Genomic DNA, 19138 nt, shown 5'->3' with positions numbered 1-19138 from the left:
AACAGGTAATTGTTACATTTGCAGTAATGCAAAATTTAGAAAATTCTTGGCTCAAAGGCATAATCAAGTGAGGTTTGTAGAAAACAGTGCTGTCATAAAAGAAGTTTCTATCTTTATAATTAATTTTAAAAAAGAAATTAGTCTTTGTTGCATGCCCTTTATCTAATCATTCTTTATTAATTCACCCAAGAAATATAAATATGTATGTAGGCCAGTATTCATTCACTTCTGTCATGTAGTATTAGAAACTAAGACTTGATATATCAAGTGTATGAAAATTTGTATAAACAGTGAAGTGTACCAGAAATATTTTATTTCCATTAGTAAAAGGAATGTGTTTGCCTTACAGTAAGCAAAGGACAACGTTTGTTCAAAAACTTTTATTTACTATAAAGACAAAAAACACCAAAATACGTACAAATTATACTATATAAAATTGGTTCAATGGGGTAAAAACTTTTAATTAAAATATCTTGATATATTTAAAATAACAAAGGATACAATGAAGCCAAATTTCTTAACCCAGAGATTTCTGTAAAATTTGCTTGCACAGTAAGGTGCTAATAGAAGTTAGCCCTTAAGCCCTGGAAGTCTTAGGAATCAGTCACATAGCAAATATAATTTCATTGTGAAAGTGAACTTTGGTAGAAGAAACTCTATAGGACACCTGAGGTAGTAGAAACTGGAATAAACAGCAGTAGACGTTATTTACAACTTAAGTACCAAATAACATTAAGAACACAAAAAATAATTACACAATACAATTTTCAGTCCAGCTTTGATCCAAAGAAAATAAGAATATTACATCACATCTCCATTTTAAAAACACCACAATTACCAGCAAGCCGAGGGAAATGCAAACTCAAACAAATGCATTTGGACACCTAAGAGGCAGTTTGAGTTTGAAATGTGGTAGGCATGGTGATCTACATAGTAATACTGATTAGCTGAGGTTCATCAGTTTATACAGTTTACATTTCTGCCAGAAACAGTATTAATCTGACAACTGATCTTCCAGTACATGAATTGGCAAGAGTGCATCCTTTAAAGCTTGCACATAAGAAAGACTTGGAAACAATCTTATTAGAATGAGAAATTCTAAAGTGGTCAAAAAAAAAGTCAAGTACAAAACAGAGCTACCAAACTTCACATTTCGGTATTATCTTTTTAACTCTTCAAAGTCTGCCAATCTTCAAAAACAAAGGAATGTAAAATTTCCAAAAGAAACACATTCACAACTAATGACATGGGTTTTGTTTTTTTTTTTTATTAGTATGAGCACTATCATTCATGTAAACTTATCTTTAAGATGTCTTGTTTCCAATTTGTATTATACACTTTTAAGGTACTATAGCTTATTTAGTTTGTCCTGAGTCTTTGAAAATAACCAATTCTATTTGAGTCCAACAATCCAACTGGCTTCTGAAGAGTTATAACATGAACAGTATTTTTTTTCAAAATGGATTAAACACAATCATTATTAGATTAAAAAAGATCCCCATTTTTAAAAAAGCAAAAGAAAAAGCTGCCATTTTCCTTCAGAATTACATGCATCAGAATCTAAAAACCTGCCTTTAAAATAATTTTAAAAACCTGTTTAAAAAAAACCCCCACAGCTCCTAAAAACCAACAAGTTTTGCACTACAGGTGAAGCTTTACTTCACATTTTACTTTATCTTGATCTTCAAGTCCAAGTTTGTTTCTTGTTAAAATAAATACCTTTCTTATGGTAATATTTTTAACATTTTCAAATTAAATTATCACTAATGGCTACAGTAAATAGATGATGTACGGCAGAAGGAAAACAGCAGGTAAAACTTGTTATCAGTAGAGAATGTAACCTCAGTTTCTTTACACAAAGAATGAGATTTGCTCATTTGGCACCTGCTCACACTGAAGTACATGCCAAAGTCTCCCATAAAAACTTTAATGGGAGCTGGGTTTGGGGGGCCTTTGACATGACACTTCTCTACACGATTTGCCAGAAGAAACTGCTATATGAAAAAAGGCTCAACAACTTCTAGCATGGTTCAGACTAAGTCGCTTTATACAGAACAATCTTGTTTATTAAATAACCTATACTATCAGAGCCTTCAACATATCCTTGTTGAAGGCGGCATTTTATCCCAGATTTCCAGCAAATCTGGTTTTAAAACTCTTTGTGTCAGGAAAATATTCCATGACACAGCTTGCATCTTTTTTTCTAAAGACTATTTTAAAATATCCCCTTTTCAGAAAGTTAAAAATACAAAGAAAACAAACTTTGATTTCAAAAGAAATTACATGGCCAGCAGTAAATGCACAGTGAACCATGAGTGCCTGCTCTTACTTTATAGGAAGGCAAATGCTTTTTTTAAAGTTTCCACCAATATTTGGATTTGTTACTCAGAGAACATAATGTAATTAAAAGGGACAGATACAGAATGCCCTTTTAACCAGTACTGAAAACTTACTAATTGCAGAGCATCTACATGTGAAATTGAACAGTGATTGCTATATTAAAATAGATCTCGAGCCTCTCAGCTTCTAATACTGCTGAAAAAGTGCTCTAAATAAAATAAAAATCACTTACCTGCTAAATAATCATGCAGATTTAAGGAAAAATATTTTTATTTTAACATATAGCCAGATGTTTGAAAAGGCACAGTTTATAAATTCTGCATGAATTGTCAAATGTTGCATACTGAGCTTAGGTAAAGATCTTGATTTGTCAATCACATACTTAGGTAGGGTCCTCCACTGGCCTTATGCTCTTGATGTATCTATCATTAAGGCCAACAGAATTACATAATTTGCTGCCCTTAACTGCACTGCAAGACAGTTATTGTATGTTCAGTAGCATTTTCTTCAGTATTTCAGCCTTACAAACAAGTAGCTACCATGTAGTACGGAAGACTGGGTGTTTCAGCAGCTCCCTGGAAGGGGGTCTGTCCTGAGGTTGAAGTTCTAAACACCGAAGAGTCACATCTTTCAAGCCCGGAGACAGATGCGTAGGGATTGATGGAGCAGTAGTTGCACTAGCAATCTAACAAGGGGAAATAACATTTAGAAGTCAGCAATTAAGACCCCTCTTCTATCCCAAAAGCATTCTACAAACTGATAATTTCAACTGATGAGTTAGATTTATGAACTTTTCTCCATTCAGAATGCTTCCTACTGCAGTCTGAAGATTATATTACTAATTGCAGTTTACTGTCCTTACACCCATTGCTTTTTAGTTTGACTACCTCCTGATACTCATCTCTAAAAGTTCTTCTCACAGCAAGATCCTGCAAATCTCTGAGCAAGCCATAGGAAAAGCTCCTACAGCACACATATGGACATTCTTTAGTCTACTAGCTGCCTTCATTATTAACTGGCATGAGTCACCACAGAGAGAGATTAAACTGAGCGATGTTACACTACAAGAAGTTAAACTGGGTATGCTTTCTTGCACTGCCTTTACTGTATTTCTGCTACTACCCCAAAGGCAAATGTTTCTCAGAAAGACACAGATCTCTCCCTACAAATTATTTTATCTAGATGGATTAAAGCAGGATGACTGGGAACACATTTCCCAGTTATTGATGAAATCAATCAAAATCTGGTACCACCAAATTCACAGAGACACAGAACCAAGGCAATTTTATCACAAGTGATTTTAGTTAGAACATATCCAAGTACTGCTATGCAATGTCTATTTTCTGCAAACACTTCCTTTACTTGCAGCCTACAGTTCAACTGGACCTTTAAAATTAAATATAACTATAACTAACTGATATTAGAAAGCAACAAGAATGCCAATATGGATGACCTAGCACAGGAAGGGGCAAAAATCATATATAGCATGGCATAATGGAAAACATCTTTTAGCAAAATCTGAGCGGGGAATGTTAGACTTTTACAAAGGACTTTCCCCACTTTGAAATATGAATACATACACAAATGGTTTATGGTAAAAAAGCTGTATTTTACAGGATTGTAAGAAAAGTTCAAATCCCAATCTTCTGTCTAATTAAAGATCAACTATATTCCTATTTTTTTTAGCCTGTTACACTATGTTTTTGTATCTTAAAGCAGACCTTTCTGAGCAACCTGCTGTAGTGGAAGCTGCCCCAGCACCTTCCCCAGGGGCAGGGAAGGTAGAACTAGATTATCTTTAAGGTCCCTTCCAACACAAACCTACAATTCTATTATTTTGAATTCCATGTATATTTTTTTTGGTATCTGTTTTTGGTTTTTTTTTTTGTTTTTTTTTTTTTAAAGAAGCAAGTATGATTATATTGGTACCAGTACTGCTTCTGTACTAACAGCTCCAAAATAAAAAAAAAACGCTATTGCAATGACCCCTGAAACATGCAACTTTTCTAAAATTCACATTGTTGTATACAAAGATTACTTGACATCTTTTGTAGTATATTGATAATAACAAAATACTTCACCTTAAATATCAGAGCAAGATGATTGGAGTGTTTCTCTGCATTCCAAGGAGGTTTAGCACAAGCCATTTCTATAACAACACAGCCAACGCTCCACACATCACAGCTCCTTCCATACTGCTGACCTCTCAGGACCTGAACAGACAGACACCAAAAATGAGATTTATGCTTCAAAGTCTCTTAGCTCTAAGTCATTTAGAAGTAAACTTCAACACATTAACAAACAAGTATATTCTGATTAACATCTCAGGCTAAGAGAATGACTAGTGATGTAAATGCCACAATATTTACACAGGTCTAGAGATCTAGTAAATAAAATACTTGATCAAGTGGCAAGCAAAGTACCTTGCAAAGACTAGCTTTTGAGCAGATGGTCCTTTAGTAATAACACTTGTGATATCTTGTAGCAAACTACTTAAAATAACTTTGACACCAAGAAAGAAATGTCATCATTACCATGTTGGAATAATTCCTAATCTTTAGAACAAAGGCATTTAAAAGACATTTGAAGCATATACAGCAATTTTCTGTTATTTGGCTATATGAATTAGCTTAAAGAGTTCAAACAAACTTTTTGAAATCACTTTATAAATTGGTTTCTTACCTCTGGTGCCATAAATGCAATAGTTCCCAACAACTGTCCCTGAAATTCCCCAGCACCAGTTCCTTTTGATGCCAACCTGGCTGCAGCTCCAAAATCAGCAATTCTTAATCGATGACCTGTGCTGTCAATCAGCAAATTGGCACCTGTCAACAACACAGTAAAAATACTATTAGTTGGCTTTCTATAAAAGGCAAAAGGATGCACAGACACTTGGCACTTTTCCTCCCTCCACTTCAAAATTACAAAACAGTTTCACATTCCCCACCCCAGTATCAAGGAAATCTAAAAATCAAGGATACAGTCTAATAACCTCACTTTTCTGTTACACCTGAATGATACTGCACACAGCTTGAGGCTGTTCGAGAGATTTCAAGAGGCAATCAAATTTTCAAAGTAGGGTAAACACACAAGATTCTGGAACAATGCCTGGAGATGGCATAATGGAAGAAAATGGTGGCCCTAGAGACTTCCGTTGCCTACAGCTTCTCATAAATTTAAAGTTATTTCATTATCAAGTAACCCTGAGTTGCTTTAAGAATAATTAAAAGCAATTTAAAGTTATACTATTTCAAAAAGAATCAGTAAAGACAAAGATTTGCCATGAATATGTTCTACTTATATAAATATACCTCCAGTTCATGGACAGCTATAGTGATATTAAAGGGAAAAGTTCAGTAAGACTGGTATTTCCCGGTAAAGCTCACGTTACTCAGGGTCAACTGTATTTATGTTCCTTTAGGATGAGGGACGAAAACTCATCACAGTATCTCAACACATTGGAAATCTGGCCTCTTTATCTTGGTCTGTTCACAGATTTTACTATAATTTCAATGTAAATATTTAGCAGAAGTAGTTTTAAACTGTATAGCAACTTCCTATCTTATTTTAACTAACTGAGAAAGACAATTTTTCTAAGCTGTTAGCACAGGTAGCAAATATCCACAAGCTTGCCACAAATATTTTTATTAATTTCAGCAACGGAGTTTCTGAAAAATGATCAGACAAACCCAGCAGAAATACCACTCCTGATATGGTATCTGAGAGAATGAAGAGGTCTCAAGCCAAAACAAATGCTGCCTTCTGAATACTTCTTCTTAGAAAAATTTATCAGTAATTCTCACCTTTAACATCTCTATGGATTATCTGATTCTCATGGAGGTAAGAAAGGCCACGTAACAGTTGTTCTGTGTAATTAATAATAACCGATTCTTTGAAGGCTCCATATTTACTTAACAAATGAGCAACTGAACCCCCTAGAAGATAAAACAGTACATTCTATCAACACTTACACATTCTGTTAATAGACTGCAACACTGCATCCTAAAACTGGAACTTGATATTCGTATTTCTAATTAATATTCCTCCTTCCCTTACCCTCAAAAATTAAAAGAATTTCATAGGCAAAAAGCGATATAATTCATTCCTCAATTACTTTCAAAATGGAATTGTACACATAAAAGACAAAAGTCTTCATGCTTCCTAATAATTTTATACATCCTCAAAAACAACACTTTATCCACACTTCACATTAACATGTAAACTGCAGAACATTAACTTTTATTGAGGTAAGTGCAATCTCCAGTAAATATTCCCTCTTAATATCTTCATTATGTTTGTTATCATCCAATACATAGAACTACACTGACAAGCAAGGAAAAGCAGTATCTTTCTCTATTTTCCAAAACTCATAACAGATTCTTAAGATTTTGGATTTCCAATTTGTCTCTTATTGCAACATAAACTGGGCTCAAATGAGATAAACCCAATTCCTGACATTTAGCTATCTAAATAATAATATTAAAAAAAAGTTACACTTAAAAGGTTTAACACATCTAAGTTTTGAGAAAATATTTCTTGCACTACTTCTTGTAATGACATATACTTAGGGGGCTTTGCATGTCAGCACTGACCCTAAGTTAGGCGGCAATGCTTCATTTTACAGCAAATAAGGATGTAAAAACCACCACTTTATAACTGGACAGCAGCAACACATAATCACATTAATAAAATTAATAAAACTACTTCTCAAAATAAAGACAAATTTTCTTGTCCCTGGTCTATACAACTGTGAAAAGATTTCAAAATTTTTTACTAGATTATTTGTTAAGAGATTTAAGATTTGAATTAATTTTCCTAAAAGCACCACTTACTACTCATTATTTGAAACTTACTTTTGGCTTTTAAATGCCTCTGCATGTTACCTGATACAATTTTTATGAAAAAGCTCAGGAAAAAAAATGAAAGAAATGAAAGTTTGGCATTCCAAACTTTCTAGCAAAGTTATTTTTAATAATAACCTAAAGCTACACAGATACACTGAAAATGCAAGTTTGAGAGACAGTCACTTCAGCTGGAAATAAACCAAAATTTATAACTTCTCATGTAGAGTCAGAAATGCAAGGAAAAGTAATAGAATCTTTCTTCATGGTTTCCAGCTGCTTTAACTGTATGACAAAAGGGTGCACCATTAAGAATATTGCTATCATCACCTGAGCTGTTCTGTAGGTAGACCTTTATACTGGCTGCCAACACAGCCATGAAAACGTGAATTCACAACCTCAAGTGATGCAACACTACGTACTTCCAGACTCAAACAGTATCTTCACCAGTTGTTTACCTGCCATCCATTCAATAAAGAGGTTATAGTTGCTCTTCTCACATGTAGCACCCAACATTCGAATAATATTAGGATGGTTCAGATGACTCATCATCCTTATTTCTTCCCTCAGTGCTTCAACCACTTCTTCTTGCTCAGATGATGTGTTCCTAACATATGTCACCTGTTTTGAAATATGGTATTCAGATTTACCTAATTTAAGTATAAGTCCTGTAATCGCCTTTCAGTACAGCAACAAGAATGGATGGTTTTCACCATCTGGAACTACTTTTTTGCCTCCAACCCCATCAGCTGAGAACATGTCTCCATGTAAGACAGTCACAGAAAATTAAGAGCAATCTTTTAGGGAACAAACAAAAATTTCTGCAAGTAAAGAGTGGGGAAACATCCCTCTTTTCACCTCTGCTTATACTAGGAAAAAACCCCTTGATTTCCACATACTGAGGAAAAGGAAGAAAGAAAAAGCATGAAAATAGAATCCTGAGTGTTACTTATAAAATTTTACCAGTTAAATGCTTTATAACTAAAGCTCTTACAGAAATTCAACTGAGGGGAGAACTTGATAGATCAGAAGTAATGGGATTTGAGCCAATCTCAGATCTGATCCATACTAAATATGACATAATGGTATGCTGCAGAGTATTTCCCCAGGCATCACAATCATCATCATGTGTCCAGGACCTCATGGACAGTCCCACTTTTTCACAAGCAGAAGAGTTTCAAAGGAGGAATATTTTCTTTGAGAAATTTCAAAACATTTCATGTATTCCATAGATGTAAGTTCATTATAAAACTGATAAGAGCGTTGGGACTAAAATTTCCTCTATTTTTTTACCACTGATTCAGCCACAGGCAGCTCTAGTGTGAACAATTTACAGTAATTTCACGAATACAAGCCGCACCAATTTGACTAAGATTTTGCTCCTAAACCGGAAATGCGGCTAATAATCAGGAGTGGCTAATACAACCTCAGAAGTGCCAGCCAGAGTGCTGAGCCGAGCAGCTGCAAAGTCGGCATTTTGCGATTGTTACAAATCGCTACTTTGTTGCACTGCGGGTGGAGCCTGGCTCCCTGTAGGCAGCACGGGGGGTGGGGAGAGAGGCGGGAGAGCTCTCTTTCCTCCTCTGCCACAGCCCAGGGGAGAGACGGGGGGGGGGCCCGGCGCCGCCATTGCCGCGGCCCGGGGAGGAGAGGGGGGACCCGGGCCGCCCCTACCGCGGCCCGGGGAGGGGGGGGGAAGCCCGCGCCACCATTGCTGCGGCCCGGGGAGCGGGGGGGAAGCCCGCGCCGCCATTGCTGCGGCCCGGGGAGGGGGGGGAAGCGCGTGCCGCCATTGCTGCGGCCCAGGGAGGGGGGGGAAGCGCGCGCCGCCATTGCTGTGGCCCGGGGAGCCGACGGGGTGCTTTGTCCCTGCCCGCCGCCGCCGCGGCAGGAGCGGGGAAACTCCGTCCCTGCCCGCCGCCGGCGCCACGGGCGCGGGAAAGCTCCGTCCCCGCCCGCCGCCGCTGCCGTAGGAGCGGGGGAAGCTCCGTCCCTGCCTGCCACCGCGGGGCAGCGCCGACCCGGGGTGACCGAGCCCAGTGGCAGCGGGGGCCGGCCCCGAGCTGCAGCACCGTGCTGGCCCACCTGGCCCCGTCAGCGGCCCCTAGCGGGCCGAGCCTGCACAGCCTTAGCTCAGCCAGTAAACCCCGCCCTCCCGCGGTTCTGTTACTAATTGCACGCGGGTCCTCGCTGCGAACGACAAAGCGGCTTATATTCGTGTGCGGCTTATCTATGGACAAAAACCGAAATATTTGCCAACACCCAGAGATGCGGCTTATAGTCAGTGCGGCTTGTATTCGTGAATTTACTGTACTCACAGCTGAAACCTTCAAAAATATTGACTGAAGTCAATATAATCGTAATTTATATGAAGTCAATATAATCGTAATTTCACGATTATAAGCCGCACCATTTTGACTAAAATTTTGCTCCCAAACTGGAAGTGCGGCTTACATTCAGGAGTGGTTTATATATGAACAAATTTTGGAAATTTCCCAACCCAGAAGTCCGAGCCAGCAGCAGCCCCGAGCTGAGCCGCAGCCTGCCCGGCCCTGGGGGGCGTGGTGGCACCGGCCAGGCACGCCCCTCTCCCTCCTCCCAGCGGCACTGGTTGGGCAAGCCCCTCTCCCTCTTCCTGGCGGCAGCAGCCGGGCACGTCGCTCCCCTGCCACCCGACAGCAGCGGCAAGCGGGGCTGGGGCCGCTCCCTGGTGGCCACCCTGAGCAGGGCCAAGCCAGTAAACCCTGTGATCATGCGATTCTGTTACTGATTGGCAACTTTGTGAAAAGTTGCACACGGATCCTCGCTGCGAACGGAAGTGCGGCTTACAATCCGGTGCAGCTTGTAATTGTGAAATTACTGTGTTTGCCTCTTCTCAGCCACACTTCTGTATCTATTAATTTAAATAGTAAAAATACTTGCCTCCAACTTGGCTTTACTTAGTTATCAAAGTATCCAAGGAAACAAATATTAAGCTATATTTCCTCCATTTAAAATTAAAGCAAAAATATTCTTGACAAGTGAGGAGAAACTATTTTAAATAGCTATCTTGCAAATAGGGCATTAATTTGGAATCAAGATATCTGGGCTCCCCATTCCTAACTCAGTCAACTTGATAGAAGCAAAAATGCACTTGAAGAACTATGGAAGAAAATGGGCATAGCAAAAAGGACTTATTTTCACTCTAAGAAGAATTGAAAAAACTTGTATATATTTAGTTAATACCATGCACATAAAGGTTTTTGAAGTTATGTATAATGTCAGGACAGGGACTAGAAGAAGCAGGAATACAAGGGGTCTGAGACAGAAAGTGAGGTACTTTCCTGAAGTATTTACCTGTTTTACAGCCATTAACGTCCCTGTTCCCACATCTTGAGCTTGGTAACAGGAAGAGAAAGCTCCAAGACCAATTTGTTGACCTTTAAGCCATTCTGCATCTTCTCTGTAATGGTGTTTTGCTTTGGTATGTCCAGGCAGGGTTTCTGGTGTCTGCAAATTAAATTCAAGAATAAATTCCAAGTTTACTAACATGCATCTAAAATACAGATGTTCTAAATTGTTAGAAAATATCCAAGCTTATATGCCTCTCCTCTCCCTTACACTTCCTTAAATGCTTATATATAGGTATCAGCTGAGATGAGTGCACTGGCATATTTTGTAACCCACATAACTCCACTACATGAAACAGAGCTTCCTCTGTGTTACTATGTGAAGGTGAAAGGCAAGATTAAGGACATAAGTTGGAACACAACTTTTTTTCTATTCCTTGTCTCACACCTAGTTAAGGCTTTAGCTTGTACTTACACCAAACAGAACCAAAACCAGGTTGTTGTCTATTAAATTTATCCCTCCCATTTTATGCTTTACATGTTACCTCAAAGGATCACAAATAAAATACCCGCTTTCTCTATTATTATTTCTTCTGCTTTTTGTCTAGTTGCAAATATAGATGTATTTTTTCTACTAGTAAAGTATTTCTCATCTTCTCTCAAGAAAGGAAGACAAGATTTTTTCCCATTCTTTCTTTCAAAAATTAGTTTGGTTTAGTACAATTGCCTTCAAAGTAAGGACTCAGTACAATGCTACTGCTGCTTAAAATTTTTTATTTTATTTCCTGGTTTCCCCAGTTTTATACTTTCTTTTTCCTCACTTTAAGTGTTGATACATTATATGGTGTTTCTCTTGCAAACACCTTCTCTAGATCTGTTAATAACATGGAAGGATTCTGTTAGCACCCTCAAGCGGCAAACTGTTTATATTAAATTTCCTATGAAAAGGTATTGAGCACCTTCATGTTTTCTATCACTTTCGAAATATAACAGCACTGCTTTACAATTTCAGTGACCCTCAGCTGAGACTTATTCTAAATTCTCATATGTATACTTACATCCTGCTGAATGATTATGATATCTTCACCATTTTCGACCTGTAGCTGGGGAATTACTGGCAAGGCATCTTGAGATGCTGACATTGCCATAGCAATAGCTAAAGCTTCCTCCTCTTCAGCTTCCATCTTTTCCTTGCATTTTTGATTATGATTTACATCATCTTTGTAAGTATCATCATTTTCTGCCCGCTCAGGAGAAAGAACTGCAACTTCAGACTTGAATGTAACTGTGCCATCACTCGTTGGCATGGAAGCCTCAAGTAGGTCCTCAATACTGGAATTCAGCTCTGCATTAACCTCCAGCCGGCACTTTTCATCTACTGGTGTGAACACAGTCTCTTCACTTGGTATAACTGCACTGCTATTGCCATCACACTGTGAAATATCATTCAGGTCAAGTGTCATACTGCTTTTTAAGGTTTCTCCTTGCTTGTTCACATCACTTGGGGTGGGTCGTGATGGCTTTGGCCTATGTACGTGACTGGATGGCAATGGCCTGGCTTGGGTAAAAACAGGAGAAAGTTTCTCAGATTCTTTATTTTCATTACAGTTTCGCTGAAACTGGAGAGAAAGTTTCCGCTGTGTTTGAGGAGAAGGTGAGGGGATTTTGCAGGGAACAAATCCCTGAGGTCTGAGTTTAGAGACATCTGTTACAGGGCCAGCTGGTACAGATGGGTTTGATGGAGACATAAGTGTTGGGAATAGTGACTGGGAATGACTGGATAAGGGAGGGGAGTTCACACACTGACTATGGGGTTTTCCTTTTGTTTGAATGGTTGGTTTTGGTTGCTCAGTGGTTACTGATGAAACAGGAAGTCCCACAGCAAGGCCACCTAGGATCTCAGAAATGTCGTCTGGACTGGCACTCAGTTTTCTGTCACTCAGACCTTTCCCACTTTTCCCTGATAACTGCACAGTATTATTAGGAGTATTATTTTCTGTAGTTTCTGGAGAGTTATCTGGCACGGGTAGCTGTAAAAAGTCTTCATGTCGGCATTCCCCAGAGTGCATTTCTTCCATGCCTAACTGAATGGCTTCTGCAATTTCCATTTCATCTGCTATTGCCATCAGACGTCGACGCATCCTTGCATAATGAGTTGAGCTTGTCACACTCAACATATCTAACAGCTTTATAAAAATATGGGGCACTCTTGCTACCATTCTTGCTGCACTTAAAAATACTCTCCGTGACAGTTTGCCAACCATTGAGTGGGAATTGTCAATTGACTGCAAGGCGAAAGTTAAGAGGGAGAGAAGTTTCTTATACCTAAAAAAAGAAAAGAGATCTTTTATACACTGACATGTTCTTGTTAACTAGTACCAAAAAAGTTGTTTCAAGATAATGCATTTAGTTATCAGTTCTGAAGTAGGAAGGATATTTATTATTGCACTGGTGCTTCGAAAATGCTTCACGGGTCAGAAGTTTTTAAAAAGACAACTATTTACTCTGTAAAGCAAACATGCTTTGCATAAAAACACGTTATTTATTTACAGGAGTTAGAACAACTACTTCTTTCATGAAATCACCAACAACAAATTTATAGTAATTTCACGATTATAAGTTGCATCATTTTGACTAAAATTTTGGTCCAAACCCGGAAGTGTGGCTTGTAATCTGGAGTGGCCAATATATGACCAGTGTTCTAAAAGTTGCCAACCTGGAAGTGCGAGCCCACGGCGACCCCAAGCTGACCTGGAGCCCGGCCGGCCCCGGCAGAGGTGGGGCCAGCACCGCGGGGCCGCCCAGTAGCGCCAGAGTCGGCAACGTGGGGAAGCCCGGTGGAGGCGGGCCAGGGTGAGCAAACGCAGCAGCAGCAGTGCAGGCGGCAGGTGGGGGCGAGCCAGCCTGGCGGGGGTGGCAGTGCTGCCCGGCTGGCTCTGAGCAGCCCTGCCAAGCGGTAGCGCCGAGCTGGGCCACCCGGCCCCGGACGGCAGCCCTGAGCGGGCCAAGCCCGCCTGGCCATGAGCCGAGCCAGTAAACCCTGCAATCCTGCGATTCTGTTACTAATTGGTGACTTTGTGAAAGCTGCACACGGATCCTCACTGCGATCAAAAGTGCGGCTTACAATCCAGTGCGGCTTATATATGGAGGAAGAACGAAACGTTGCCGACACCCCGGAAAGTGCAGCTTATAATCAGGTGCGGCTTGTAATCATGAAATTACTGTAATTACAAAGAGTAACATTCACATAGTACAAGCAAGTACCTGTCAACTACGGTATCAGCCTGCAAGACATCTCCACAGACAATATGGGGGTAAAATTCACCAGGAAATTCCAACAGAAGTCTGTCTATTAGACAAAGTCGTCCCAGCAGTGCTTGCCAGTTGCTAGATTCAATTTCATTTCCAAGAATACAATTTAAGACATAATCAACACCTCCAATACCAATGGAGCCTATGAAAAAGTTGATAAAATGAAAATTAGGTATTATGTTCACAGTCTACACAGAGATTAGAACTGATTCATACAGAATTACTCATTGTTTGCCCAAATTAGCCCCCTTCCAAACTGTTGAGAAGAATACTGTTCTCTTTGCTATGCTTGTAGTTGATAATTCCAGTGTTATTTGCTTGTAATTATAATTTAATTGTATATGAAGAGTTACTATTACCAGATTTAAGTATTTCTCTCCCAACTGCCAGCTCGCCTGCTTGACCTTTACACATCTCCAATAGCGTTGAGACTGAAAGTTGACTTGTTCGACTGTAAGAAAGCAAAACCAAAAAAAGAATTCCTTTGGAAAATGCTTTCAAGGAGAAAGATTCCATTCATTATATGTAAGAAAATCACCAGCTGGGAATTATGTGTGAAATTATTTCACATATTTTATACCAATAAATTTCTATAATCCACTCTTTGTAAGCTACCAGTCGTTGTGTCATTTTTACAAGGATAGGTCCAGAAATGTAATGTCTATCAGTAATATACAAATAAAAGCCCAAATGGGCGTGTTCTCTTGTGAAATGTAGCCAAACGCATAAAACCAGTTCAATTTCACTTACTACTTTAACTTTAGATATTCTCTTGCTAGACTGTTCCTGGAGGATCTCTAGCTGCAGTTTCAGAAAAAATGCTGCTTAGAAACTAAACCTTGATAGACAAAACTCAAGCTGGTGGAGTTCTGAATCTAGTTTACAGTACAGGAGAAGAAATGGTAGAATAAACAGAGTAGCCTAGGACAGGAAGACTCAAGCCAAGGGCAATTCACTCTAAATAGCAATCACCTATCACTACACTCTGAACTACAAATCACAAGTGTTATGTAACTGCTGCTACTACATGGCAAAGATGTGTGACAACTGCTGAAGTAGGAAGAATACTGAGGAGTACTTGCTAATAGCTCTAAGGAGAGACATGAGAATTAGATCAAAGCAATAGCATGATGGGTTCATGACTGCACCTAACATCTTTCTTTACTTTGGGGGGGGGCGGGAAAAAGCTCTTATGAAAAACAAAGTATACAATCACTTGCCTTCAAAACCTACATATATCAAGCCAGAAGTTTGCCAGCAGCAGTTAGGCTAGCAAAACAATCCACACATTTTATTTTAACACCAACTAGTTAGACATGAATAGCAACAAATGAAGCTTTAAGATATTTCACTAACAATCCAAAATGAAGTTCATAAGACATCATACCTGTTAGCATCTGCACACTTTACTAGTATCGTCTCTACTACTGGCTTGAGAAGTCGCTGTAGTTTAGTCCTCTCTGCCAAAGTATGACAGGGAGTGTACACTAGCATGGCTCTTAAAGTTTTCTAAGAGAAAGGAAAAAAAAAGCGTATGAAATCCAACTAGCTACACAAATTTTTATTTGTTTTAAAGAGAAGTAAATAAGCATTTAAGAGTTGTAAATTCCATTCTACCTAAATTGTGTTCAAAATGTCAGTGAAATATTCAAAGGATAAATAGCTTACTAAATATTCACTGCTAGAGTTAGTCAACTCCTCTTTCCTTATGTGAAAAGACATACAAATATTGTCAATACTTAGCACTGTGGCAAGTGCCAGTGAAATCATGTCCTTTCACTTACGACGAGTATTTGATCATCCCACTTTCAAAGGGTAGTTAGAAGTCGTCAGTGGTGCTCAAAAACAATTACAAGGATTTCTGATTTCACATATCTTCTTCCATCCCCTCCCCCTTCAAAAATGAAATAATTACAAAATCAGTAGAGGACAAGTAAACAACTACTTACTAAAGCAGCAACATACACTTTGTAGACAGGGTCAGCACAGACCATGGACAGCACACTGCAGCAGGATTCCACCACCACATCTCCTGAGATACTGGTCTGAGATGACCCACTAGCTGCTCCCAGAGCTCCAGCACTTGTGTTGTTTCCATTGCTGCTTCCGGAGTTTCCAGTGCTTTCACCGTTAGCCAGTAACAGAGCACCACTAACATCATGGGAAAGACGTCTAAGTGCCATCTCTCGTATATTCCAGTTTCGAGAAAACAAGCAGCCAACTAGCTCCATCCCAAATACCTGACAAGGAAGAAGGCAAAATTACAGGTGTCAAAATGAACAATGCTGCAACATAAGTACTTGGCAAGAGCAATCAAAAAGAGAAAAGATATTTCCAGTTAAAAATCATCATTTTGCTGACAGCAAAATTATGTCTGAAAGTACAGTGTCTTAAAAAAGATTCTGTGATAGAAATGAAACATCATAAATTACATGCTACTTGGTTCTGTAAAAGCTCTATTAAGAGGATTTTAATTATTAAGTATGAAGCTGGTTTCCAGACATTGATATTAACAGCCTTGAAATCAAGTCTAGCTATATGAGATGAAAATAATGGCAGAAATAAATGAAACACAAGTGTTCTCATTTCTAAGTGTGTGACCCCATGTTCAGCTGAACCCACCTCAACACTCTAAAGGCTATTAGGTCTTCTACAAAATAGAATTACCTGAATCCATGGCTCAGCTGAATCTTTATATGTAGAAGGGATCTGCTGGACTCCATAATGAGTAAGGTTGAAATTGCTATCTTGAGTTCTTCTCTGTGATCCAACTGCAGGCTGCTGCTGAGATTGTTGCTGAACCACACGGAGAACAGAAGAATCCACAGGGCTTGGCAATTCATGACTATAGACCAAGAACAACACAGATTAACAAATTAAACATCTGGAGGTAAATAATCCACCATATTCAGAAATATCAATTAAAAGATCCAGAAACAGATAGTTTATTATACCCCAACTGAATCCTCACCTATAGAAATCATGAGATCTCCATTTAGATCTACAAAGTGGACAGATGAGTGGTTCTCTGTTTCTTCTGCATTCTTCTGCCCCTGGAATACAGCAACAGGATCATATGCACTTAAGTTTTTCAATGTACAAAACTGGCAGATTTTAGGCATAAAAAAATATGCGTCCTTAAACATTTTTTTCTGCATGAAGAAATGCTTCACTTCAGTACTACAATTAATACTTTTAAGTTATGAACTGAAATTCAGGTCCTTTTATACCTCAAATATAGGAAAATTTTATTTGCTAATGCAAACTGTAAATACTTATATACACTTTACTTGATGTATTATATAAACACACCTAATAATTCATTAGATAACCCTAGCTAGCATTACATATCTTTTATACATACTAATGACAAGTCACAGGGAGTTGAAAGTCTATTCCTGACCTTATTCTGATTGGATATAATCTTTTCACTCTGGTAGGAGAGGCTTAAACCTCTAGACCTGCAGGTAACTGCTCTATCAGAGCATGGAATTACAAACTCAGATAAGAGAAGGTGTATCAATAGTACCCGAAAGATACCAAATTTTCAGAGTTACCAGTCATCATCTGCTAGCAGATTTCTCGGTTTTTTTAATTAAGCATAAAACAACCCAAAACCATCCTAAGCTATAATATTTTTGCAGATTTAGAACTTGACAAAACAAAGATAACATACATATTGACATGCAGTGGTGGTGTAATTTGTTCCTGCAGCCATCTTCACACACAGTTAGACTCTCTTCATCCAGCATGCCTAACAAACAAATTGGGCACATCTGTTCTTCTTCATCCTTCATACTATAAAAAGAGACATTTGTGATTGTAGAAGAGGCATATCTGAATTCAGAACAGGCCTTAACAGTGAAAAAAGATTAACTTCCAGTTTGGAACAGTCATTTCTAGACAACTACAAGCTATTCATGAATCACTCTCCTAAACCTTGGTCTGAATAAGTAAGCAACCAGATTTTTAGAAGCGCTGAGTACAGACAACACTTTGTTAAAATGAAAGGGAAAGTCACAAAACGCATGACATCTTTCCAAACTAGGTCAGATACCAATTAGAGATTGAAAGGCCCAGCTCTGGGCACTTAACATTTTTTTTCCTAAGGCTTCTTTAAACAAACCAACCTTCACTTTTTAATTTACCATTTGGGTTTGAAAAACTAAGGAATTTTTATATTTTGAAAACTACCCATGTTCTTTTTCATCACATTCCTTTCAAAGTATGGAGTCACAAGGCAGTCTTTAGCCCTTTACAAGAAAATACTCTTTGAGGAACATAGTACAACTCAAAAAATAAACAACTACTCAAGAATTTTCTGTCACAAGCAGAAACTGATGGAAGAGATTCACATGAACACTAACATACATTTCACACACAGATGTTTAAACAACTTCATATTTTCCTTTTCTGGTTATTTCATTTTTCTCCACTGTAATTTTAAAATTAATATAAACAGAGATTTACCCAATAAATTCTTCTAAACTTAAAACAACATGCCATGAGAAGTATAGATTTTTAATCTTCTGCAATACTGTTTAAATGTGCAAAACTAATTACTCATTGCAAAAAAATTATGTTAAAGTTGTGTGCTTCTGAAACTTTGCAGCAACTCTGCATTTGTTCACCAATAATATATTTTTAAAATAAAATTAACTTGTACATGCATTATTTCCATACACATTATTTTCTATTCCTCTCCAAGTGCTTGCAAAGCTATTTATTCCTTGAAAAAAATCCACAAAAGTAAGCTTACAATGAAAAATAATTCTCCACATGTATGTATATATATTATATATTAATTAGAAACTTATTTTTGAAGAATTAGCAGTAAGTAAAACATAAATGCAAGTCACAGGAATTATCAGAACTGAGTAAACTTCTATCTCAAATTAATGTGATCCTCAGTGTTCTTCAATACCTGTACTATACAAATTTAGACTTGCACAAAACAGCAGTTTCTCTCATTGAATCAATATTAGAGGGTGAATCAGTATCACCAGGTGTACTAGCAAACAACTGAAAATCTTTCATCCTGTAAGAAGTGATAACTAATGCAGCAAAGTTCACAATCTAATGAAAAGAAAAATTCCTACATGAAGTGTCAACATAAAAGGAACTGACTTGCCAGATAAGTTGTTCCAGAATAATCATGTATTTTACAACTTTGTTTATGCAACTTATTTACAGTGACACAATTTGGAAAAATAAATATAAGATTAAGTGAAATTAAGATCACAAATCTGTGTATCAGAATTATAAACCTGTCTGAATACATTCATCTTACTATATACTCTTTAAAACAAAGTAACA

At 38.1% G+C, this 19138-nt stretch overlaps 1 protein-coding gene across 4 annotated transcripts in view; it reads right to left on the bottom strand.

The window, feature by feature from the left end:
- Positions 1 to 440: 440 nt before the first annotated feature.
- Positions 441 to 19138, bottom strand: part of MAP3K1 (mitogen-activated protein kinase kinase kinase 1) — a 65327-nt gene continuing 46629 nt past the window's right edge. For all 4 annotated transcript variants that reach the window (XM_033085906.2, XM_033085907.2, XM_033085909.1 and 1 more), the window contains 14 exons: positions 17499 to 17620; positions 16794 to 16875; positions 16490 to 16667; positions 15772 to 16062; positions 15210 to 15331; positions 14182 to 14273; positions 13775 to 13964; positions 11569 to 12835; positions 10518 to 10670; positions 7640 to 7802; positions 6144 to 6275; positions 5023 to 5165; positions 4422 to 4553; positions 441 to 3025 (listed from right to left, as the gene is read on the bottom strand). In XM_033085906.2, the coding sequence (XP_032941797.1) occupies positions 2876 to 3025; positions 4422 to 4553; positions 5023 to 5165; positions 6144 to 6275; positions 7640 to 7802; positions 10518 to 10670; positions 11569 to 12835; positions 13775 to 13964; positions 14182 to 14273; positions 15210 to 15331; positions 15772 to 16062; positions 16490 to 16667; positions 16794 to 16875; positions 17499 to 17620 (3217 nt within the window). In that variant the 3' untranslated portion in view covers positions 441 to 2875. The remainder of the gene's footprint in view (positions 3026 to 4421; positions 4554 to 5022; positions 5166 to 6143; positions 6276 to 7639; positions 7803 to 10517; positions 10671 to 11568; positions 12836 to 13774; positions 13965 to 14181; positions 14274 to 15209; positions 15332 to 15771; positions 16063 to 16489; positions 16668 to 16793; positions 16876 to 17498; positions 17621 to 19138) is intronic.

This window comes from Catharus ustulatus, chromosome Z (genome assembly GCF_009819885.2).
Source record: "Catharus ustulatus isolate bCatUst1 chromosome Z, bCatUst1.pri.v2, whole genome shotgun sequence".
In the NCBI taxonomy this organism is placed as follows: Eukaryota; Metazoa; Chordata; class Aves; order Passeriformes; family Turdidae; genus Catharus; species Catharus ustulatus.
This window is presented reverse-complemented; position numbering and strand designations above follow the sequence as displayed.